Source organism: Maylandia zebra, linkage group LG17, assembly GCF_041146795.1.
Source record: "Maylandia zebra isolate NMK-2024a linkage group LG17, Mzebra_GT3a, whole genome shotgun sequence".
Lineage (NCBI taxonomy): Eukaryota > Metazoa > Chordata > Actinopteri > Cichliformes > Cichlidae > Maylandia > Maylandia zebra.
In genome coordinates this window covers 1,391,652-1,412,306 of record NC_135183.1, presented here as the reverse complement: position 1 = coordinate 1,412,306, position 20,655 = coordinate 1,391,652, and the positions used below count along the sequence as shown (strand labels likewise).

The window sequence follows — 20,655 nt, the reverse complement described above, 5'->3', positions numbered from 1 at the left end:
GAGTCCCAGCCATGACAAAAGCACAAGAGAGTGAGAGGTTTCTAATGGAGCTGCACAGGCCAACTCCCTCTGGAACCTCGAAATTGCGTTGTAGTTATGTCATCATCAACATAATCTATGGCTTTGTTGTTTCTTTACATGTATTGACACTGATTTTCAATATTTAGCTGAACTTTTGACCATACAAACTCTTTCAACCTTGAATATGAGCCAGACCTTCAAGATTTTGCAATTGTTTTGGTGTGAAAAAACCAAATCAGTCTACATTGTTGATTTCTTTGGACACTTGTTTATTGCTTGACAAACTTTCTCAAAACTAAAGAATTTTCCAGTAAAATATCTGCAGGTGTTTTTTTTATCAAGAAACATCAAAGTTCTCAAGAACTTTGGACGTGAGGTCAAGCTCGATGTGTTCGCAGCACAGATGTCAGATCCTCATCCAGGTGTTTTGATGGTAGAGAAAGCACAAAAAAGGTTCTCTACCATCTAATGCAAATGTGACATGTTGCTTCTTACTTATGTCCAGAAAAGTAAAGCTGATAGTTCACTTTAAAAGACGATGCCATGCGGAGCCACACTGTCAGGAGAGACATACCAAGCAAATGCTCGGAGAACTCCGCGGCCCCTTACATTGATCCACAACTGTCATGAAGTTTATAGACACGAAGGACAAACATGCTGGGCTACCACATGCTGCCAGAAAAGCTTCAGCGTACCTTGGCATTTGTTCTCCAAGCATCTTGAACTCTGCTACAGGAACAAAACACAATTCTTTCACTACGATCTCACGCCATCGTTTGGTGTTCAGAGTGCATCAGTGTAAAATCTCCCCTGTAAGATCCAACCCATCAAAAAATATCCAGAACATTCTGATGTTTATTAACCCTTACCACAAGATCCACAAACATTTTTTCGCTATATCATGTTGTGTATGACATATTTATTATATTTTTAATATATATTTATTATATATTTTTATATCACATTTGATACTTTGGGCATTTTTGGCAACTTTTCTTAACAACGTTAATTTTAGGCAAAAAAGTTTTGTCCATAACATTTTGAAATTATGGCAAGTATTGATCATGTTGCTGAGATAGAGGTCTATCATATATGATACAAAGGGCATTATATATTATATATATAAACTACTGTAAAGCCAGTAGCATATGATTCACACTCATTCAGCTAAAGGAGAATGATTCCTTCCAATGGGGCAAGAAAAACCATGCGAGCAAAACGCCCCTGTACAGAATGAGAGCTCCACTCATTGCTTAGAAGTTTCAGGTTCTTCAGTGTTTTCTGTGAGTTACAAAATGCTGCTGGTGACTTTGCTGAGGAGGTCAGTTTTGTCTTATAGTATATCAAGACATGAAGTGGATAACGAAAGCACTCCCTGATGCAGACACAGCACACTGCTGTGTTGCAATAACAGCTAATGAACAACTTCAGGAACCCAGAATTTTCTTTACATTGGACTTACTGTCTGTAGTGATTCAATGCAATGGAGAGGTGTTTACCAGCAAAGCAGACGTGTTAAAGAGCTCAGCCACTCTGCAACAACAAAGCCTGCATCACAGCAACATTCCAGTGGTTGCCAATTATATTTCAATCTGTTTACTGGAGTTAACATCAGAAAACGGTAGTTATGCACAGGAAACATACTAATAAAATCACTTGGGCAAACACTGACACTGTGGTTGCATGCAGTCTTATTGGTCATTATAACCCCCAATGTTTGCCAATGCTGATGTCACCATAACGCCCTCCATCACCCCACATCCTCCTTACGTTGTGCTAAGATGTTTATTAGTTTGATTTGGTCAGATCCACCCCATGACCATTACCTCCAGTGTCAAAAAGCAAAGATGGAAGTCTTCAGAAATCAGACTTGACACTATACACATAACTGTCTTTTGTGCCAGTGCTTCTACAGCATCGCCCTTACTTTCAGTACAGGCCACGGTTTATTTGGTTCTTAAGACGTGTCTATTTACAAAGCATGAAGAGTGCATCTGGAGGTCTCTGAAACACAGGTGCTCTGGACCTGGGAAAGATGACAAATGAGAGCAGCAGTCTGGGCTATCATAAATTTCTCGGTCAATGCACTTTTAAGAAATGGGGAGTAAAATGTCTCTTATAAGCACTTCTTTTGACACAGTTTTTCATGATCCTCTGAATGTTTCACTACACTGCTGAGTGATCATCCACTGATATGGAGTGATGCTGATAATAAAGACACAGAGATGACCTTAGAGCTGCGGAGAGCAAGCACAGAGACTCTGCTGCTTCCAGGTGCTTCCAGGAATAGCAGAGCCACTAATGGCGCTGGCCAGCAAAGTGGGCTGTAATGCCTGTTGATGGAAAACACAGCCGGCCAATTACAGCGACCATATCTAATCACCAGGGTCAAGGGTCAACTCCCATCCACCATCTGTCTTCATTTGGCGTCTCTGTCATGAGCTGTTGCTTCATTGCCAGTGAAGAGTTTAAAAGACCTGAATGTACAGTCATGAGGCAAAGGGAGGACAGTGCATGACACGTACACAGTGAACAGTGATGTCTTAGCTGACATTCAAGGTCCATCCATAGTGCACTTCACAAACATGCTCACACTGATTCAAAGGTATCTGTGGCTGATGGGACAGATCTGCTCAGACAGCAACATTACGGAGGGACATCATAACCTTGAAAAGTCTGGAGCCTCCTGCCGTCTCCTCTCAGAGGAGAGAGAGAAGCTGTTGTCATTCAGCACACATGGTTTAGAAAGACTGAGTGTCAAGTGTAATAAATCACCCTGTCTATGCAAACAGAAACAGAGACAGATCCGCGTGTATTCTGAGACATTAGTGTGCACAGTCAGTAATTATGCATGTCTAAAGGGTCAGTTCATCCAAAAATGACATCATTGTGAGATAAGAGCACATGCTGATAGTAGAGAAGAGAGTTCATGGAAAGATCAAATGGCAAGTTGTTGTTGTTGTGCTTTAAACTCACTGTAAAAAGTGGAAGATGTTCTACTGACAGTAGATGTTGTAGCATTTTATTTTAAAAAGTTAAGCTAGCTCTTGTGGATTAATAATAATTCTCCTCTATATGTACTGCATCACATCCTGTCTGGGAACTGTTGGATTTGAACTAAATATTAAAGTTTCTATTTGAAGTTTGAAAAACCCCACAAAGCCAGAAAGACAAAGAGTTTCTCCAACTAGAGATTAGAGGGTTTTTCCATAGCATTCCTTGGATGCATTATTTTTTTCAGTCAGTCACTTCTCACTGGAATTTCACATAATGTTAGCTAGCTAGTAGCTCACAGAGCTAGCAGGCGTCTAACAATTGAAGTTAAAAAAGAAAAGAAAACTGAAAACACAAAGACTGGACCGATGTTACAGAACAACTGCCTATTGAAAACCCATGAAAAATTCCCACACTGAGGACCTGAATGAAAAAGCTGCAATTTAGCTTGAACAAGCTGATTAGACCTGGTTTACATAATCTAGTTAAAGTGGCTATCCAACTCAGTGAGTTACAGATCAGCCACAGCGATCCTGTCATGTTCCTAGACTCTAGTTCTGATTGGTGAATTATCATTGCTGTTGGGAATGATGACTATTTCATAGTCAGCTGAAAATGTCATTTATTATAACCAGATCTGAGGCAATAAAACAGGAAATAGAAATATACTTAAATTAAACCAGTGTGGGAAAGATTAGATGATCACAGTGGTCCTGTGAGCACGTTTAAATAAATGTGTGACAGCCTAGACCTAACAGAGGGTGAGAGGTGGAGAAAGTGTATCTGTGCTGTCGGCTGTGGCTCCAGCTGTGGTGTGCTTTCAGGCAGGAGTGGAGGTGTGAGCGCACAGCCGGGTGCCGCCCCCTTCTCACCCCGACACCCTCAATAAGTCGCTTTCTCTCCGTTAATTAGGAGAACCCTGTGGGTGTGGGGTGTGGGGGTTGTGAAACAGCTGTCCATCCTGCGGTTGCATCAGAGGCCCAGTTCATGCACTCACATCTAAGCAAATTCACAATAATTATGATGAACATCACCTATCCTTCATGTGAGGAGAGCATACTCTGATACAACAGTCAAAAAGTCAGAAGCAACCAAGTATTTTAGTCTTCTTTCAAAGACTTTCAAAGATTTGCTGTGCTATTAGAAAAGTTTGTACACTGTCATCATTGTCATAGTCCCTCTGTGATCAGCGTAGAATGAACCTGTTATACATCTTACAGCAAGGCAACGTCTTTGACAAATCAGTGGAATAGCCTCAAACACTTTCACAATGGAAACCTGCTACCCAGTTAGCAGTAACTGACTTTAAAAATAAAGTTATAAAATTATAAAATGGAAAATTGTCATTCTTGAAAACAAAAAAGTAAAATGAATCACCAAATTTGCTCGAAGAACTGTTAATAACCTAACAACCTGCCCAAGCGAGTCTCTGTGTGAGAAACACCAGACTGGCTGCATTGTACACCTTTGTATAAGAGTCATAGTTCAATTAGCACCGCCTGTCAGATGCTCATATAGTATTAGAAACCACCATGCACCACCACCCCCACACCTTTTAGATATCAAATAGCAGCCATTATTCAAACCAAGTGTTTTACTCTTCCTTCAAAGACGTGTTACTGCTAGAAAAGTCTGTTTTTAGGTTGTGATCCAACGCTATCAACGTCTCCATGAAGAGGTTGTTTCAAGCTATTGCTAGATCTGCCAGGCATCTTGTTTAAAGCATACTAAGGACTTAAAGCTGTTTGTCTCAACCTATTGCTTCTGGATGTGCTCTCACTCTCAAAGAGGAGTAACATGAAGATGTGCTTTGCGTTCATATTCTATAACAACTGGTACATTCCTGCGTAAATCCCAGCCATTACTGATTGTGCTTTCACTGGGATGAACCGAAGGAAACGTAGCACTCACCCTCGCACTGTTTCCCATCTCCCTTGTATCCAGGCTTGCAGATGCAGTTGTAGGATTTGGCTGTGTTCTGGCAGAGGGCGTCGATGTGGCAGTCGTCTGAGTCCTCTGCGCACTCATCTACATCTGCACAAACACAAAACATCAGCACCTAATTAGACGCGAGTCCCTGGATCAATGAACTCCACGGTGTTGCATGTGATAACTGATATATTGTTGTGATGTGATGTCATCACTTTACACATGTGAGCTAACTTAACAATTACAGAAGGTTTTTTGTATTTCCTTTGTTTGTTTGTTTGTTTGTTTGTTTGTTTGTTTGTTTGTTTGTTTGTTTGTTTGTTTGTTTGTTTGTTTGTTTGTTTGTTTGTCCCGTTTGGTTCTTTAGCCGTCAGAATTGTTGTCTGAAGGCCAACAAAGATACCCGACAGATTTACTTTATCAATCATCATCATGATATTGATATGATAGTGGTTGAGAGAGTCATTGAGGCTATTATAAAACCGTTTACATACATCTGTAATTTATCATTTCAAACTGGTCGATTTCCAGACAGAATGAAAATAGCAATAACTATAAAACCACATTACATTCCCTTTTTACTCTTCAAAAAAAAGCAATTCGAATCATCCACAATGCAGGTTATAGGGAACATACAAACTCACTATTTTTACAGTCTGAAATATTGAAAATTGGCGATACAGTGAAATTCCAAACAGCATAAATTCTATTCAAAGCAAAAAATAAAGAACTGCCAGGTAATATTCAGAGTATGTTTTTTTTTGAAAGAAGGAAGTTATAATTTAAGGGGTTTTTGTAACTTCAAAACAATGAAGGCACGTACTACAAGAAAGAGCTTTTGTGTTTCTGTGCATGGAGTGAAACTGTGGAACAAACTGAATATGGAATTAAAGCAACGTCCAAACATAAAACTGTTCAAAAAGAGTTATAAAAATATGATCTTCTCCAACTATAAAGAAAAGGAAAATATTGAAATTAAGTGAATGTCTCTATTTAAAAAAAAAAAAATTTATGATGTGATATTACAGTATATATTATATCAGAAATCTGTTCACTGTTTTTATTACAAATTATATCAGTAAGGAAGCTGACTAAATATTAACTGATAATTTATGGCAAAGGGGTGGGATTAAATAAGTGTTTACTTCTTCCCTTTCAACATGTAAATTAATCAGAAGGTTTTTTGTATGTATTTTGTATACTACTTTTTTTCTCTCTTATTTTCTTTTCTAAGTGTACTTGTATATTGTTCACATGTTGAAATAAATTACCAATCAATCAATCAATCAATCAAATGGATCATCATCATGCCGTATCGGTCCATTTGATCGACCATTGTTGTTGTTATTTATTTTATTTTCAGTTGTTACAGACGGGACAGACATGGCTGTGGGACAGGAAAGGAAGAAAGAAAGAAAAAGAGAGGGGAAGAGGGACAGTGAGAAAGGGCACTTAAAAAGAGAAAGAAAAAAACCTCCCGGATCACCTGTTGAGAGAAAAAAAAAGAAAACAAGCAAAAAAAGAGAGCAACATAATAAACACAACACCATCGCATTAATCTAGCTAAGTGTGAATAACAATAAATACTAAATATTGAAAGTTGTTGTGCAGCACGCAGGATCGACAGCACACAATTTACTTTGAGGTAGCAGCCAGGTTTGTGTTAGTTTGTGTCTGTGAACAGTGAACACCTGTGTACACACCTGTGTGGATGAGCGTGCTTGTATTCAAAAAGGGTATTTCCATTTACTAAACAGGAAGCTCCTGTGTTGGATACACTTGCAGCAATGAGCAAGTGGTCATTGCTGCACTTTACCGAGACAGGAGCGTCCTTTGGTGACAACACATATATACAGAACAGATTCAGAAAAGGATGCTTTGGCTTGTTTAATTACAAAGTTTGCCCAGCAGGGGGCTCTGACTGTATTGTTCTCAGCACTGTCTGCAGTACATGTAGCAGAGTACATGTCAGAGAGCCCAGAGATAATAAAATCATTTGAGAAATAAATTGCTAAAGTTATTTAAATATAAACCAGTTGTTATGAACACGTAGTGTGCATCAGTTTGATAGTAATATTCCCACTGACACATTTGGGTTCTTCATATTCTTCTCTCAAACGAGCAGTGACTCCTGTTGAATATGAACAATAAGAGAATTGATGAGTGAAACTAGCTACTCTGTGCGATGTGTCGTCCAGTCACGTGAACACAGAGTGGCCAAGCGTGGAAACAGGTTGAGGTTCAAGCACCCACTGATAACTCTGATGAAACACACTGATTTAATACTGTAACAGTGTAACAATGTTCCAGCACTCAACTTCCACATTTCCACACAGTCTGTGAACTTCATTTAAGGAATGCTTTCCATTCTTGGTCTAAGCAACAAAACTTAAAACTGCAACAAGTGAAAGTCCTTCATTTATAATTTTACCAATGTGGAAGTTTCATCATGAAAAAATGAATTAAAGTATTAAAGTTCTCTATGTAGAAAAGCACTTTAATGACATTATTTTCACTCATACATTACTGTCAGGATTCAGCTGTTAGTTTTTTATACTTCATATCTAACTGCATGTATCTGCTCACTAAGATTGCTTTGGTTTATCTGGGCCCAGATTGTCTGTGCAGAGGTGCTACGAGCTCAGTGAGCTGTTCTAGGGGAATACTCGTCTCGTGACTTCTAGGATGGGGTTTTACCCTGATGTGTTGTTGCAATGGTAATCCTGCTCAGCATGAGAGGAAACGTCATTTGTTGTATGAGTTCAGGAACCAGTGGTGCAAAGCTAACAACTGAACACCTCTAATTTAAAAAAAAACCTGCCTAGATGCACCACTGGTTGGTCTCAGATAGCTGGACTCAGCTGCTGAAGGAGAGCTGTTCATGACTGGGCTTGGGGACAGCTCGATGAACCTGATTTTATGTTAAGGTCTTGTTGAAAGTCATTCTTTGATGAGGCAGCTCATGCGGTAGAGTGGGTGGTCTACCAACTGGAAGGCTGGTGAATCGATCCCCAGCTCCTCTAGTTGAGTCCACAGTTGCCTGCAATCCATATATGTGCATGTAGGATATATGTGTGCATGATTGGGTGAATGAAATGTGTAGTAGGGAGTGCCCAGCTTGAGTAGAAAGGTGCTATAAAGATGCTATATAAGTACCAGTCCATTTACCATTTACCCTGACAACCAGGAGACATGATCTGTCCTGCTTATCCTGTGTCTGCTCCAAGGTCTCCTCACCAACAGCTCACCTTAAACTCCAGCAGGCATCCTAATCAGATGCCCCGACCAATGTTGAGGACATATGTAACTCAAACTTCTACTTAAAAACCCGGGTAACTGTACTCAGGCTCTATTCTGGCACAGCTTGTATTGTATAGAGGTCAAGTATCCACGAACTCGAGAAAATATTGTGAGGACCATCAAATTAATAAAAGCAAATGAAAGACGAGTAATTACTCGTCCATCATGTCAGACATTTGTGTTATTAGACACACTTTTGTTAGACAATAAGAAAAGTGAAAACAGTTTGAGATATTATAACCCAGACTATTCTGTTCGATGGATCAAAGTGTGAGAGAAAAGATTGTAAAGCTCCAGGTTAAACCCATGGTTCGACCAGCTGTCTATAAATGATTTGAATAAAATGATGTGTGCTGCCTTATTCAGCTTTAATGTGACTAATTTGGCTCTTTTGCTGTTTTAAATCGTTCATTTTACCTTTTTGTTTTGCTTGAGAGTGTGACAGTGAAGGAGAGCTCTCCCGTCATGGTGCAGCTGCAGATGACATGCAGAGAGCAAAGGGCTTAACAGCTCTTCAATTGATCAAGTTATTGATAGAGGAGCTGGTCACATCTGGGCCTCAATCCAAGGGCAAAGGGCCAGCTTATTACAGAGGGAATAAACACACACACACATTCACACAAGGGGGGGACTCACAAACACAGACACAGAGATTTGTTGGATCCTACTGTCAGATCCTTCACCATCTCCACAGAGCTGCTTTCCTCGTCCTCCGCTTCCACCAGAATACAAAAGGCCAAGGTGTAGGCTAGCTACAGGCGATGAATACACCTTAAAAGGAATTTTCCAATAAATAATTTCCCAATGGAAAGAAAAAAAGTTTGGACCTAATTTGTGTAGAAGTGAGAAAGAGAAAACTAAAAAGTGGTCTGAGGGTTTCAGCTCCAAGTTGTAGCGTTTTATTTTATTAGATCATTGGAGGGGGGCATTTTAGGAGTTTGTCTGCGCTGCCTGCATCGTGGTTCGCTGTCTCAATAACCTCACCCTGTTCCCAGAGGTGAGAGTCTTAACAATATGCTGCTGCTACTACAGGCTCGTTATTGGCGCCTGCTGCCTGCCTGTTCCTCCTGGGACTTTTGACGGTCCTCCTGTCACCTTCACCAACCCTCCTCACCCCACATTTACACACACACACACACACACACACACACACACACGCACGCACACACCTTCCTCCTCGTCCCCTCCTCCAGCTCTGGAAAGCCGGAGACGAGATGCTACGTTTCGTTAAATGACTTGCGCCGTCTCACCCCCTGAGTAAAATCCTGAAATCAGGCAGCGCTCTCACTCCAAATCAAAGCAAACGAGAGCCCAAACCATAGATCAAGCTGTGGTTTCCGACTGAAACTGACCTTTGCGCGCAGGAAACAGAAGTTCCGGTGAAGTCTGGGAGACCACTAAACCAAATTGCGCGTCACAAATGCCGCACAGAGGGAAAACGGTGATGTAAAACAGAGGTCCTGCCAAAGTGGTGTCACTTAGCTTAATAGATCAAGTATGCTTTTATGAAACGCCCAAGTTAAATTCACACCGAGCGAAAATAGTGCGCAATCGCGAGTTTTCAGTGCCATGAAGTGTAGTTTTTGCATCAACACAGCGCTGTTATGTCACATGAAAACAAGTGCCATGTAATGTCATTGCTGTATTAATACACAATGCGATTGTAGTTAAAAGGTAAGTTTAAAGACGTCGGGATATTTGAAAGATTGTTTTAAAGTCTCCAGCGACAATATTTTCACTCATCATTTCCTCATCGGAGCCGGCAAGACAGAAGCCACCACAAAAGTACTAATGGTTGACAATAAAGCAAGACAGAGAGGAAAGGGGAGCGCTTACCTGCCAGTCCGGCATTCCCCATCACCCCGCAAGTATTTATGAGGAGGATGAACAAACAAAAGTCCCGAGAAAAACAAGCGCTCCCCATGCTGACAGACGGTGTGAGGATTCAGCACGGCTTTTCTGGGGGTTTGGACTGGACTGAGTGGTGTGTGTGTGTGTGTGTGTGTGTGTGTGTGTGTGTGTGTGTGTGTGTGTGTGTGTGTGTGTGTGTGTGTGTGTGTGTGTGACAGGAGAGGAGGAGGACCGCTTTCAGTGGACTGGCAGTGCAAGAGAAGAGAGAGGGGGGGGGGAGAGAGAGAGAGAGAGACGGGGAGGGGTGGTGGTGGTGGGGATCCTAGCTTTCTGATTGGCCGGTGTATGCCGGTAAGAACGAGAGAGAGAGAGAGTGGGCGACTACAGGGTGGCTACGACAACGTGATGGAGGTACTCGGGTTCTTTTCAAGCTCAAAGCTCTCCGATAAAAACATCATTGTGAAAAATGACCAAAAAGGCCGGCGACCCCCAAGACATCCCAGGAGCTGATTTTTTTTATTTTGAAGTATTTATCTAGGTTTTCCTGTGTGAAATCACTTGTATAGTAACCTCTCCAGATCTCTTTAGATGAATAAAACAGTAACGCATTAGTGTGGATATAGCCTGAGGCTATGGAGAGGGAAAGGTACTTTTTGATCAGAACCCACGCACATGACATATAACAAATACCGATGCCAAAAGTCAAGCGCGCTGTGAGCCACTAAAAGCTTTCGCCGGCGATACAGAGTCCTGTCAGCGCGCATGCAGCGATTTTCTTTGAGCAATCCTAATGTTTCCATAGCAAAAGGAGGTTATGAGTAAGAACAATCTATTTAAATGTGTACAAATATTACTGGGTTCAGTAGAAGCAGCATAAATCTTTGTTTTAAAAATGCACGTCAGACTGCGTTTCTTGCTTGGGTCAGATACATAGACTGTATATAAAAGATGAACACAGTCACTCACTGGTCTGATATTTTTAAAAATCACTACACTATTGTTGCTCTTTGCCATCACAGGGTCGTGAGCAGAGGCTCGGAGCCCCCCCCCCCCCCCCCCCCCCCAGACTATTGAATTATTTGTGTGCAGTGATTTTAGCGAGAATGCAGGCTTACGCAGCTTCCTCATTAATCTTTCAGACATCTTTTACATACAGCCAAGACCTCTGCCTGGATCCAGATCTTTGAATCCATCCACCCTCTAGTGGCTGATGACAGAAAACAAAATTCCATCCTCCTAGAAACTAGGTGTCACGCTGAAGCACTTTCTGATTTCTGGTCGGTACGAGGTCGGTGGAAGTGTTTGCTGGTCACATGGTTTCAGAACAAACCAGATCAAGAACTTGGTGTAAGGTGTGGTGAAGTTTAATGTGTTCATTTTTATTTTTAAGGGCTTTATTGGCATGGATGTTTAAATAAACAAATATCCAGAACATACAATAAACAGTAACAGCAATATAAATCCTTTCCTTCTTCTTCTCTTGGCAGCTCCCTTTGTTTTCAGCCGATCACCTGCCTCCATCTCACCCTCTTGCTCAACATGCCTACATCCATGAACCCTGGTATGGGTGTGTTTTCCTTTATGTCCCCGAGGTTTACAGTCTGGGAAATTACCTATAATTTTAATCTTTTAGGATGACAGTGTTTCTCATTCCTTGCACATTGATATGCTTTCTGAACTGTAACCGGCATGACTTTGGAGCTTTCATGGATAAGGAGGACACCTAGTGGCCTGATGTCAAGAGGCTAAGGAGTAGCAAATTAGGAAACAGACCTTTGGGGGGAAATTGAGTATGTAGTCATTTGACTGAAAGGAAAAGCACAATGAAAAGAAATGCAGGGATAGGAGGAGGTTCGCTGTCTTGTGACAAAATATTCCACGTGTTCTGAAGGGTCAGATATGGCCTGGCTTCTCTTTTTGTTAGAACTCAAGGACTACAGTTCATAACACTGTAAACATACATATGTGAAAATGAAATTATTTTTGTCAGACATATACAGTGGGGCAAAAAAAGTATTTAGTCAGCCACCGATTGTGCAAGTTCCCCCACTTAAAATGATGACAGAGGTCAGTAATTTGCACCAGAGGTACACTTCAACTGTGAGAGACAGAATGTGAAAAAAAAATCCATGAATCCACATGGTAGGATTTGTAAAGAATTTATTCGTAAATCAGGGTGGAAAATAACTATTTGGTCAATAACAAAAATACAACTCAATACTTTGTAACATAACCTTTGTTGGCAATAACAGAGGTCAAACGTTTACTATAGGTCTTTACCAGGTTTGCACACACAGTAGCTGCTATTTTGGCCCATTCCTCCATGCAGATCTTCTCGAGAGCAGTGATGTTTTGGGGCTGTCGCCGAGCAACACGGACTTTCAACTCCCGCCACAGATTTTCTATGGGGTTGAGGTCTGGAGACTGGCTAGGCCACTCCAGGACTTTCAAATGCTTCTTACGGAGCCACTCCTTTGTTGCCCGGGCGGTGTGTTTTGGATCATTGTCATGTTGGAAGACCCAGCCTCGTTTCATCTTCAAAGTTCTCACTGATGGAAGGAGGTTTTGGCTCAAAATCTCACGATACATGGCCCCATTCATTCTGTCCTTAACATGGATCAGTCGTCCTGTCCCCTTGGCAGAAAAACAGCCCCATAGCATGATGTTTCCACCCCCATGCTTCACAGTAGGTATGGTGTTCTTGGGATGCAACTCAGTATTCTTCTTCCTCCAAACACGACGAGTTGAGTTTATACCAAAAAGTTCTACTTTGGTTTCATCTGACCACATGACATTCTCCCAATCCTCTGCTGTATCATCCATGTGCTCTCTGGCAAACTTCAGACGGGCCTGGACATGCACTGGCTTCAGCAGCGGAACACGTCTGGCACTGCGGGATTTGATTCCCTGCCGTTGTAGTGTGTTACTGATGGTGACCTTTGTTACTTTGGTCCCAGCTCTCTGCAGGTCATTCACCAGGTCCCCCCGTGTGGTTCTGGGATCTTTGCTCACCGTTCTCATGATCATTTTGACCCCACGGGATGAGATCTTGCGTGGAGCCCCAGATCGAGGGAGATTATCAGTGGTCTTGTATGTCTTCCATTTTCTGATGATTGCTCCCACAGTTGATTTTTTCACACCAAGCTGCTTGCCTATTGTAGATTCACTCTTCCCAGTCTGGTGCAGGTCTACAATACTTTTCCTGGTGTCCTTCGAAAGCTCTTTGGTCTTGGCCATGGCGGAGTTTGGAGTCTGACTGTTTGAGGCTGTGGACAGGTGTCTTTTATACAGATGATGAGTTCAAACAGGTGCCATTCATACAGGTAACGAGTGGGGGACAGAAAAGCTTCTTACAGAAGACGTTACAGGTCTGTGAGAGCCAGAGATTTTCCTTGTTTGAGGTGACCAAATAGTTATTTTCCACCCTGATTTACGAATAAATTCTTTACAAATCCTACCATGTGGATTCATGGATTTTTTTTTCACATTCTGTCTCTCACAGTTGAAGTGTACCTCTGGTGCAAATTACTGACCTCTGTCATCATTTTAAGTGGGGGAACTTGCACAATCGGTGGCTGACTAAATACTTTTTTGCCCCACTGTAGGCTTCACCCGTTGCCTACTGGTGGTGGTCAGAGGGCCCGGTGGCGCCAGTGTCCGGCAGCCTCGCCTCTGTCAGTGCGCCCCAGGGTGGCTGTGGCTACAATGTAGCTGCCATCACCAGTGTGTGAATGTGTGTGTGAATGTGTGTGTGAATGGGTGGATGACTGGATGTGTAAAGCGCTTTGGGGTCCTTAGGGACTAGTAAAGCGCTATATAAATACAGGCCATTTACCATTTAGTTCAAGAAGTTATTTAATGCTGCTGTGTGCCTTACAGGTGTATTAGTGATGTGTTCAATGTTGGTCTGTTTAGCCTCTATGTGAAAGTCGGCTACGGGAAGATGATCATCTCTTTCTGCTGGACACCAAATTTAGCTTTTCTTCGCTCAAAATAAATTTGTCTTCAAAATGCAACACTTGCACCCGCAATTTTTTTTACGTGTGCTCAGAATAGTGGCACAAAAATAACGCCATACCCAGAGCTCCGAGTGGTTATAGAAGCTGTATCCTAGTTCAGGGTCTGCAGCCTTAAAGGCCGCATTTTAAGGCTGATTACGTCACAGCGACGCGACGAAGGCTGTCCCAATTCAAAGGCTGCTCGAAATGCGGCCCTCAAATGCGTCCTTCATTTCCCTGAATTTTAAGGATGGGTCTGTGTAGCCTTCGTGGCCCAACATATCCCAGACTTCATAGCGTGGCGGTGGTTTGGATAATTTTGCCGAAAAAAAACGGCGGAAGCGTTGACTGAACTGTCAAAAATAAGTACTGAATATGACGTCACTTATTTATGTGCGAATGTTTAATAATGAAGAACATTAAAACATTCCTGTTGGCCACATGTCGGCAAAGTTACAAACATAAGCAATGTTTGTACTAACTTGGTTTTAAAGCCTCTACTTCTAAATATATATATAGTCGACCTTAATCTCACAGAGAATGTGATGATTTATGGATAATTAAAGTCAGTCATATATCCACAAACACAACAGGCTGAAAGTCAGTGATGCTGCTCGGTCCTGAACATCACGGCACAAGCAGGATCCACTGCACTGTTAATGTGAGCTATGTTATATTGCTGCCTCTGTTCGGTGGTGTCGAGCCAAACGGACTTTAACGTGTGTTTGAACGAGCTGACGGTTCACTCCTTAAGCTGAAAGAAAGATGCTTTAATCACAGCAGTCACACATGTGTCCACTGCACCATCTGGGACTCTTCTTGTTTACACTCGTAATAACACAAACACTAAATCCTCCTGTTTGTAGCAGTGTGTACACCTGAGACTGTCACCTGTCTGTCTGTCCTGCACTCTCTCTCTGTTTCTTTCTCTCTGATTGTGGAATAAAAGTATGAACATGTGTTTATAAGTTACACTTGTGTTTGAATCCTGCAGCTTATCACACATTTGATTTCCATGTGTGACGACTGCAAGTGTCCAGAGTGAGGACAGACTGAGGGACCCACTGCTGCACATCATCTGTGAGGCTTTGCAGCCCTGATGATCCACCAGGACAAACTCAGCAGTGTGTGAGGAAGAGGAGGAGGAAGAGCCAGCAGCAGCTGACAGATGGAGAGAATAGACAGACTGTTCCCTGTTTGTGAAGGACTGCTAGGAAAGTTTAACTGTCTGTGCTGAATCAGTCTTATTAGGTAATGTTCAAATAATGTGATCATCCCAGTGTTTCCAGTGTGGAGAAAGTACTCAGGGCCTTCAAGCTACACACTATGAAAGGCAGCAACAAGTTTAATGTTCAGAAACCTAAAGTATGCATCAGCAGCAGAATGGAGCTAAAATAAATGTTGGTTTCAGTTCTATGAAGCTTTGAGTATTTTGGATCGGCATCGTGGTGGGGGGCGGCATCACGGGCATCGGCAAAAAAATAAAAAATTGCTGGTACTCATGCTGCCCCGACGTCAGCCAGCGCATATTGGGAATGGCATAGGCACCGATCGGTTTTCTATCGCCCATTTGCTGGGAGTAAGGGCGCCCTCTGTTTGCGAGGTGCGCCTGCTGCTTGCGGCACAGGGAGGAGAGGGCGGGGCGGCGGGTGATTCTCTGACCGGCTGGAGCAGCATCTAATAATCCACCCCAAAATAAAACAAAATAAAAACAAACCAACAAACACAAAAACCAGACATTATGATACAGACTTATAATTTGCACCGATGTTTTTTCAAAATTCTATACGTAAAAAGTGAGCGCGAGAGCCCTCGGTGTGCCTGCTCGCTGCTGAAGTCAAAGTAAACTTTATTGTCATCTCCGCTACAGTCCAGCATATAGAGAGACGAGACGACGAGGCTCCAGTTACAGCAGTGCAAGTAAACAAACAATAAATATAAGACCAGTAAGAAAATAAATATACACTTTAGGACTAGAGGTAAAGGGATCAATAACAATTTAAAATATATAATTTACAGGTTGATGATTTAAAGTCTCACACACAACACATCGAAACGTTGAGGGGGGCCGGCTGCTTCCAAATAGAGCACATTTCATTCATAATGCTGTAAATCCAAGCCCATTATGTGTTCATGATTTGAATCCTGGGTTGTGTGAAATCCTAGAAATAAACCCTAGACAAAGTGAATCTGTGAACTAAGGTGTAGGTCTATTAGGTTATGTTGTGGTGATCCTTGAGTTGGGGGATGGGTGTTCATACTGTGTGTGGCGAGACGAGGTTGGGATATAAAGTAAATACTCTTTGCAATTTTAAAAAGACAACGCCACCCTGGGAATTTCACCCAGAGAATACTGAAAATAACACTAAATCACCAGAAAGGCACTTAGGTTCGCTATACTCAGTCCAGAGACGAGGTTCAATGATCAACAAATTCACAATTTATTAATAATTATTTAAAACACCATATAAAAGCACAATCATAAATATTCGAGTACAAATATGCTTAAAAAGGTATTCAGAGCTGAGGCTTACCAGTGGAGGGGCAGGGATGCCACACACAAACTAAAGAAAGAAAACACACCCAAAACACAAGTGCAGCACACTATCACACACACTCACACTAATAAACTAAACAAGGCAGGTGTGTACACTCAAGGGATCCCACCACCAAGGCACCCTAGTCTCCTCCACGTCGGCACTCCGCATCTGAATAAAAGAAACAAAGAAAATGTTAATATATTACAACAAACTAATGTGTAGCACCGGGGGATAACCCAACTGCAGGACCACACTGGTGATCCACAGCTAGAAAAAGGGCCTCCCACCAGTGGTGTAACAGAGAATCCAAACTACAAATCAAAAAGCAATAAAACAACATACAATCTGAATAAAACTCTAAAATCTGGAGCAAACGGAATCGCCGTACTGCTCCAACTTGCCGTCCACACGACGATAAGTTAACAGTCAATCAATATGCACGCCAGCTGACTCCGATAACCGGCATGCATATGGCCGTTGTCCACGCCGACGTCCACTGTAAAAGCTGACAACAGCAGGGAAGAATTCTCACAGACGGTAAAAGCACAGCAAGGCAAAAACAGCAGCACTTCAGTTCACGTAGCTTGGCGCAAAACTAAGGCCCACACTTCCAAGTAAGCCGGGTCACAGAACGTAAGCAGAATAGCTCAGAGGAGGCTTCTATAGCTACGACCAGCCGCGATGGAGACTTTAGAGGAGTAACCCACAAACGATCTCTACCACACCGAGGAAGTCAGGTGACCAAAAAGGAGATCACAGGCAAGCAATGCAGAGACACTCAAATGGCCACTATTTATACCAGCGCCCCCTAATGGGCCAGGCTGAAAGTGGGTTGGACCGAGGGATAACATTCATCCTGCCACATTCTACCCCTCCTTCTTGCATCGTCGCCCCGACGATGAATTACAAAGACACCCAGATTAGTCCCAAGGCCTAAAAAATGCAGAGACGGCATGTACCCTAGGCTCAAAAATAGAGTTAGCAGCCCCTTGTGCCACCTCCCCTGTTGGTCTTGGGAGATGATGGATGTTTGAATGCTGGCCAGCTGTGGACCGGGTTGTTTTTCGCACCACCACATTTCTTGTATCAGAACTCGTAGAGGGAGCAGGAAGAGAGCTAGATGGAACTGGTGCTACACTCGGAGTAACTGTACAAGTGGCTGGAACATCGGAAGTTCGGTCTTCTGGTGGAAGCAACAACTCAGGGCTACTTGGAATCACTGCCACTGGGCTGTAAGATGGTGAAACATTTACTTGAGGAGCTCCTATGCTCAGGAATAACAGGTCACTGTCACGTGATGAGTCATGTCCTGGTTCTGGGGAGGATATTTCTGGGCCATGTGAGCTACTGCTTGGAGCAGGCCCTTCTGATGGTGTAGCTGCCGGTACCACAGCCTTCAACAAGGTACGATGAACATGCTTCACACTGCTGGGATCATCTGCAGGTGCAATGGTATATACTGCCCCACCTCCTTTAGGTGCCTTCAGGATTCTATATACCACGGGTTTCCATCGATCTTGGATTTTACATCTCCCTCTTCCACTCAGATCGCGCAGGAACACCAACTGGCCATTGTTCAATGGTGCCTCTTTCACCTTTTTATCATGGTGCCTCTTTCTGCGGTCGGCAGCCAATTGCAATCGTTCCTTGGCTCCTTCATGTACAACCTGTAGCCGGGCTTGATGCTCCTGAATCCACTCGTGCACATCTCCACTGATGGGGTCCGGTACTCTGCCCAACAGAAAGTCCACTGGCAACCTGGGTTCTTGCCCAAACATCAATAAGAATGGGGTTTCCCCAGTAGCCTGATGGGGAGTGGTATTATAACAGTAGAGTAACTGGGGCAAACATACATTCCAGTCTCTTTTTCTGGATACTGGCAGGGTCCGCAACAAATTGTGCAAAGTCCTATTAAAACGTTCACACTGACCATTTCCAGCCGGATGATAAGGAGTAGTGTGGGACTTCTCGATACCATAAAACCTGCAGAGCTGCTGGATCAGGGAGCTTTCAAAGTTACGACCCTGATCGGAATGGATACGCGCTGGTACACCAAACTTCGAAAACCACTCAGTCACGAGAACCTGGGCCACTGTAGCAGCACATTGGTCACGAGTGGGGACAGCCAATGTATACTTGCTGAAAACATCAGTCATCACCAAAACGTTCTCCAGCCCATTCCGGGAAGGTTCGAGCAAGGTGTAATCAATGGCCAAGATTTCATTTGGTCGAGAAGCCAACAAATGTCCCATGAAACTTTGAGCTGCTGGTTGGGTGTCTTTTGCAACTTGGCAACGTTCGCATCTCTGACACCAACGAGCTACCTCAGCAGACATACCTGGCCAATAGCACCGTGAGCGGAGAAGCGCTAGGGTCCTTTCCACACCTTGATGGCCGTGCTCCTGATGAACATGAGTCAACACCTGCTCAATTAGTGCACTAGGCAGCAAAAGCTGAAGTACCACCTCGGCACCGTCAGGGCGATGAACCTGACGATACAGAACTCCTTCCCTTTCAATCAGACGATCCCATTGTCGTAGCAGCACCAGAGCAAGTGGAGCAAGCTGCTGCCGCTCCTCAAAGCTGGGTCGCTGCTTCCGTCTCCAGAACACCAAGATCTCCTTTATCACTGGGTCGACCTGTTGGAGGGCATGAAGATCAGGAGTAGTGAGATGGGGCAAAACCGTAATGGCAGCTTGTGATACCTCAGCTGGTCCCAGCCGCAAGGCTTGTTGAAGAGGTCCAGGCAAGGCTGTACCAGGAACCATGGCTTTAATCTCCTGAGGATCAGGTGGATGCTGGCGAGATAAAGCGTCTGCGTTCTTATTACTCCTTCCTGACCTGTACTTTAAGTCGAAGTCGAACGAAGCGAGCTGAGCTGCCCAGCGCTGTTCAGTAGCCCCAAGTTTAGCAGAAGACAAGTGACTAAGAGGATTGTTGTCGGTGTAAACAATACACTTATGGCCCAACAAGTACTCTCTAAATTTCTCAGTCATGGCCCACTTAAGTGCCAAAAACTCCAGCTTCATTGAGCTATAATTTAGCATATTGCGCTCAGTGGGCCTCAAACCCCGACTGGCATAGGCTATTGGCCTCACCTTACCTCCCTGCTCCTGGGAAAGCACTGCCCCTAGGCCGGCATGGCTGGCATCCACTTCTAAAATAAAAGGCAAAGAGAAATCTGCATAAGCGAGCACTGGTGCTGTTGTCAGTTTAGTCTTTAATGCCTCAAAACTTTGAGCACACTCTGCAGTCCAGTTCTCCACGACACCATGCTCTGACCTCTTCTTTGATTTTCTGCCTCCCCACTCTGCCACCAGTCTATGCAGAGGTGCCGCCAACTTGGCAAAACCCTCCACAAAACGGCGATAATAGCTGGCAAACCCAAGGAAGGAGCGTAGTTCCGAAACAGTCTTAGGAGGCTGCCAGTTAGCCACCACTTCCACCTTGCTAGGGTCCGTAGAGACACCTTGATCGGAGATGACATGGCCTAGGTAGCGAACCTCCCGCTGGAAAAAGGCACATTTGGCAAGCTTGGCTTTTAAACCTTCCTGCTGAAGCCGACCTAGCACCACATCCAGCCGCTCAAGATGTTGCGATACTGTTGATGAAAAGATTACAATGTCATCAAGATAGAGAAGCAGAGACTGGCACTGTTGATCACCGAAAAGGCGTTGCATTAGTCTCTGGAAGGTGCTAGGGGCATTACAGAGCCCAAATGGCATTCGGTTCCATTCAAATAGGCCGAAAGGAGTACAGAAGGCAGTCTTGGGCCTATCCTCTTCCGTAACTGGGACCTGATTATAGCCACTTGCTAAATCCATGGTGGAAAACCAACGGGCACCAGTCAGCGCATCTAAGGATTCTTCAATGCGCGGCAGGGGGAATGCATCTTTCCTTGTCTTGTTGTTCAGTTGCCGATAATCAACACACATGCGCGGGCTGCCATCCTTCTTCTTAACGAGCACAATGGGAGAAGCATAGGGGCTGCTACTCTCTCTAATCACCTCGGCCCCTAACAA

The 20,655-nt window shown here is 43.4% G+C and overlaps 1 protein-coding gene across 2 annotated transcripts in view; it reads right to left on the bottom strand.

Annotated features, from left to right (window-relative positions):
- Positions 1-10,329, bottom strand: part of scube1 (signal peptide, CUB domain, EGF-like 1) — a 118,064-nt gene extending 107,735 nt beyond the window's left edge. Inside the window, exons 1-2 of one of the 2 annotated variants that reach the window (XM_076875747.1) lie at positions 10,081-10,329; positions 4,927-5,049 (exon numbers count right to left, since the gene is read on the bottom strand). In XM_076875747.1, coding sequence (XP_076731862.1) covers positions 4,927-5,049; positions 10,081-10,168 — 211 coding nt within the window. In that variant the 5' untranslated portion in view covers positions 10,169-10,329. The remainder of the gene's footprint in view (positions 1-4,926; positions 5,050-10,080) is intronic. The other variant, XM_076875748.1, reaches the window with a different exon arrangement.
- Between the last annotated feature and the right edge of the window lie 10,326 nt (positions 10,330-20,655).